Source organism: Gobio gobio, assembly GCF_949357685.1.
Source record: "Gobio gobio genome assembly, chromosome: 9".
NCBI lineage: Eukaryota > Metazoa > Chordata > Actinopteri > Cypriniformes > Gobionidae > Gobio > Gobio gobio.
Genome location: NC_137115.1, coordinates 26,164,572 through 26,169,841, shown reverse-complemented (window position 1 = coordinate 26,169,841; position 5,270 = coordinate 26,164,572). Strand labels below are relative to the sequence as shown.

General features: G+C 35.9%; 1 protein-coding gene across 1 annotated transcript; it reads left to right on the top strand.

Moving 5' to 3' along the window:
* Positions 1-381: 381 nt before the first annotated feature.
* On the top strand, positions 382-3,939 carry LOC307131341 (extracellular calcium-sensing receptor-like; the record flags this gene model as incomplete). The annotated part of the gene is made up of 6 exons (XM_079824940.1): positions 382-584; positions 740-1,028; positions 1,119-1,940; positions 2,012-2,239; positions 2,327-2,450; positions 3,029-3,939. 6 exons carry the CDS (start codon positions 382-384, stop codon positions 3,937-3,939), a joined length of 2,577 nt encoding a protein of 858 aa, XP_079681066.1.
* Between the last annotated feature and the right edge of the window lie 1,331 nt (positions 3,940-5,270).

Here is a 5,270-nt window from a genome sequence, read left to right as displayed (position 1 = left end):
ACATTTTTTGACAAGTAACAGTACTTTTACTTGAGTATGCTTTTTCAGTAGCCTACTCTTTCCACCACTGCATATAATCAGTTACTACCCAACACTGGTAATTAATGAGGGAATGAGCTGTAGGTGTGGGAGATCATTGATTGTGTGCAGGTGGGAGCCAGGAGGGATGCTGGGAAACGTAGTGCTGCGGTGACTGGGCTGATGACTGGATATCGTGACACATTGAGGTTTGTTAGATGATGAAAAAAAATAAAAAACACCAATTTCACCACATGATGATTACATAACTTTATTGTGTGCTCATGATGAGTCTGACAACTGACACTATATAAACAAACTCATCAGCATCAGTAGAGTAAGGAAGGGTCCAGAGTCTCTGTGATGCTTGTCTTTGGGTTCTTGCTGCTCTGCAGCATTAAAACAGAGGGGGAAAAGGCTAACTGTAGCATTATAGGGCAACCAGAGTACCCCCTGCTGTCCAATAATGGAGAAATTATCATCGGAGGAGCTTTTTCAATTCACAGCAAAATACATTTGGAAATGCCATCATTTACAGAAAAACCTCATCGTCTATTGTGCACAAGGTTTGCAACTTCTCTGTTTCTATTTGATTAATTTAACAATGTAAATATATGTGTCCTATGGAATAAATTGTATTTTGTGAAATAAGACATCATAACTCTCTCTCTCTCTCTCTCTCTCTCTCTCTCTCTCTCTCTCTCTCTCTCTCAAAAAAAAGCCTTAATTTGAGAGAATTTCGCTTTGCTCAGACCATGATCTTTGCCATTGAGGAAATTAACAGCAATCAGAGAATGCTGCCAAACATTTCGATTGGATACCAAATATTTGACAGCTGTGGTTCCACATTAGCCTCTATGAGGTCATCAATGGCTCTGATAAATGGCCAGGAGTTGACAGCAAAACAGACCTGCTCTGGAAAAACAGCGGTTAAAGCAATTATTGGAGAATCTGAGTCTTCCTCAACCATTGTACTGTCCAGAGCAACAGGGCCCTTCAAGATTCCTGTGGTGAAATAAATATACATAAATGTGTCCTATTGTAAGTTATATAAACAAATAAATATATTTCCTGTTACTTTTATCTGTTCTATTTGACAGATTAGTCATTTTGCTACCTGTGCCTGCCTGAGCAACAGAAAGCAGTTTCCTTCTTTCTTCAGGACTATTCCCAGTGATTACTACCAGAGCAGAGCACTGGCTCAGCTAGTCAAACACTTCGGCTGGACATGGGTTGGAGCAGTGAGAAGTGATAATGACTATGGAAACAATGGCATGGCAACCTTTGTAGAGGTAGCTGAGAGAGAAGGAGTATGCATTGAATATTCAGAGGCCATATTGAGGACAAATTCCAAAGAGAAGACTGCTAAGGTCGTTGAAGTAATAAAAAAGGGCACTGCTAAAGTTCTTGTGGCATTTCTGGCACAGGGTGAAATGGACGTGTTACTGGAGGAAATTATCAGGCAAAATGTAACTGGGCTACAGTGGGTAGGCAGTGAATCCTGGATAACAGCACGATACTTGGCAACTGAAAAAGTTTCAAAAGTTCTTGGTGGAGCTGTTGGTTTTACAATTAGCAAGTCAAAAATCCCAGGGTTGAAAGAATTTCTACTTAAGGTTAATCCATCTCAGAACCCTTCAAATGCTCTTCTGAGGGAATTTTGGGAGACGACATTTGGATGCGGTCTCTCTTCAACAATCAGTTCTAAATCTGAGTATGAAAAGTTTTGTGATGGATCTGAAAACCTGAGTAATGTGAGTAATGCGTTCACGGATGTATCTGAACTACGGATTTCAAATAATGTATACAAGGCAGTCTATGCTATAGCTTATGCACTTCATAACACGATAGCTTGCAAAACCTCAAACAGTTCACCTGAAAACATAACATGTGGAAATAAGGATTTAATGCTTTCCAGTCAAGTAAGTAAATCTTGGAAATAAATATTTGTGTTATTATTACCACATTTTAACAGCATTTTAAATGTTAACAGGTATTGCATTCCCTTCAAAATGTAAATTTCACTATGGCCTCAGGTCAGAAAGTATACTTTGACCAAAATGGAGACCCTACAGCAAGATATGAACTAATAAACTGGCAGAAAAATGGAGCAGGGGAAACAAATTTTATCACTGTAGGACACTATGATGCCTCACTACCCCGTGAACAGCAGTTTGTCATGAATTCTGTCAATATAATTTGGGAAGGAAATAGTTACACGGTATGTACAAAATAATATTAGTATGTTGAGTTCCTGATATATGTTTAAATAGAGGTGCAACAAAGTAAGAATGTGTAAACATTGCAGAAACCGAGCTCAGTGTGCAGTGAGAGATGCCAGCCAGGTTTCAGACAAGCAGTGATCAAAGGGAGACCAGTGTGCTGCTTTGAATGCTTGCCATGCCCTTCTGGAGAAATTAGCAACACTACTGGTGAGATGACCAGCACTTTTATGCAAAAAGACATAATCACTTTAAATATGCAAATAAATGGCAGACACGTACATAAATGGATGTACATATGCACATCCATGTACAATGTTATATACTGTATACCACATTATGCTGAATTTATGGACATTTCCAAAACCAAATTAACAAGTTATAAAACACAATAACAATTCCGGAAACAAAATAAAAAAAATCAGAAAACACAATGAAAAATTGGTAACACTTTAAAACAAGGTTGCATTAGTTAACATTAGTTAATGCATTAGTTAACATTAACTAACCATGAACAACACCTCTGTTCAGCAATAGTTAATCTTTATTAACGTTAGTTAATAAAAATACAGCTGTTCATGGTTTGTTCACAGTGCATTAACTAATGTTAACAATATTTTAATAATGCATTAGTAAATTAACATAAACAAAGATAAATAAATGCTTTAAAAGTGAAGTTCAATATTAGTTAATGTTAACTTATGTAGTTAACTAATGTAAACTAATGAACCGTATTGTAAAGTGTTACCAAAATATTATGATGTTATGTTCTATTTGTCTTTTTTTAGATTCTGCTGAATGCGTCAAATGTCCTTTAGAGTACTGGTCAAACGAAAACCACAGTATGTGTATTCTCAAGAAGGTGGAGTTCCTTTCATTCGAGGAAAACATGGGAATACTTTTGACTGCATTCTCATTAACTGGGGTGTCTTTAACAATTGCTGTTGCACTGGTGTTTTACAACTTCATAGACACACCACTTGTGAAGGCCAGCAATGTAGAGCTGAGTTTCCTGCTTCTCTTCTCATTGTCTCTGTGTTTTCTCTGTTCACTTACTTTTATTGGTCGGCCTACTGAGTGGTCCTGTATGTTGCGTCACACAGCATTTGGGATCACGTTTGCCCTTTGTATGTCTTGTGTTCTGGCAAGGACAATAGCAGTGGTAATGGCCTTCAAGGCCACAGTGCCTGGATCAAGTGTCCCTCAGTGTTCATTGCCCTTACAAAGAATTAGCGTTTTCTGCTGTACTTCTTTTCAGGTAATTATATGTACCCTGTGGCTTGTATTAGCCCCTCCAATGCCATATAAAAATATTACTCATTCATTAGATAAAATAATACTTGAATGTGATCTAGGTACAGCTATAGGTTTCTGGGCTGTTCTGGTTTATATTGGGTTGCTCTCTGTCCTATGTTTCATTTTGGCTTTTCTGGCTCGAAAGCTGCCTGATAACTTCAATGAAGCCAAATTCATCACATTCAGTATGCTCATTTTTTGTGCTGTTTGGATCACATTTATCCCAGCTTATGTCAGTTCTCCTGGAAAATTCACTGTAGCTGTGGAGATATTTGCCATCTTAGCTTCTAGTTTTGGTTTGTTATTCTGTATATTTACACCAAAGTGCTATATTATCTTATTTAAGCCAGATAAAAACACAAGGAAACATATCATGGGTAAAACCCATAATAAATCACAATAAACTCATCCCAAAAAAAATAATCAAAATGCTTTTCTTCAATTTAGAAATAAATCTAAAAACCAAAAATGTTGCCAACTATATTTTTATTAGATTTTTTAAATCCACAACAATACCATCACGACTGAAGCGACATAAAAAACCCTCATATTTTAACCATACTTATGAACTAGTTTTGAAATAGTGTTGAAGATTTTGAAAAGAACATACTGTAAGAATGAGCAATGCAATAAGAACGTAAAAAAAAGTTAAGAGGATACAAAGTAAAAAAAAAAAAATAGGTTGATTCTTTTTATTGGTTGCAGTGGATGAATCACATAGCTCTGTATTTTAGCTTTGAAAGGCTTGCACAAATTTTACAATCTGGCATACAACTAATTCAGGAGGTTCCTGCTGATATCTTTTAACACCTGATGTCTGTCCATTATGATAGACATTACACTTTTAAAAAATGTATGTGTCCTGCAACTCTGAAATATCTTCAAAATAACTTTATTTATTTATCTTTAATATTATCACTGAATACTATTACGTTTTAGACTGGGTAAACCCAGCACAATCTGCCAGCGATTTGATTTCGCCCTGCAGCTCAGGCTGGAAACCATCACTTAGTATGATTTATAAGCTGTTTGGCCGAGAAGTGCAAAACAAATTACAATTCCAAAAACAAATTAACAAGTTAGAAAACACAATAACAATTCCGGAAACAAAATAAAAAATCAGAAAACACAATGAAAAATCGGTAACACTTTACAATAAGGTTGTATTAGTTAACATTAGTTAATGCATTAGTTAACATGAACTAACCATGAACAACACCTCTGTTCAGCATTAGTTAATCTCTGTTAGCGTTATAAAAATCCAGCTGTTCATGGTTTGTTCATGTTAGTTCACAGTGCATTAACTTATGTTAACAAGATTTGAATAATGCATTAGTAAATGTTGAAATTAACATTAACAAAGATAAATAAATGCTTTATAAGTGCAGTTCATTATTAGTTCATGTTAAATAATGTAGGTAACTAATGTTAACTAATGAACCTTATTGTAAAGTGTTACCGAAAAATCAGAAAACAAAATAACAAATCAGAAAACACAACGACAAATCTGAAAACATAATAGGAAGTCAGAAAACACAACGACAAGTTGGACAAAATGGAAAAGGTAGGTATATGTGGCGAACAAAATACTGACCGCCGATTGGTCAAGACATCTGTCAATCAAGACATGCAGATAGTACAGCAGGCTGCGGCAGGAGCAAGTCGATTTGCGTGTGCATGTGTAAATATTAGAGCCACCTATTTCACAGGCTAATTTAGTAATTTAGCATTAAT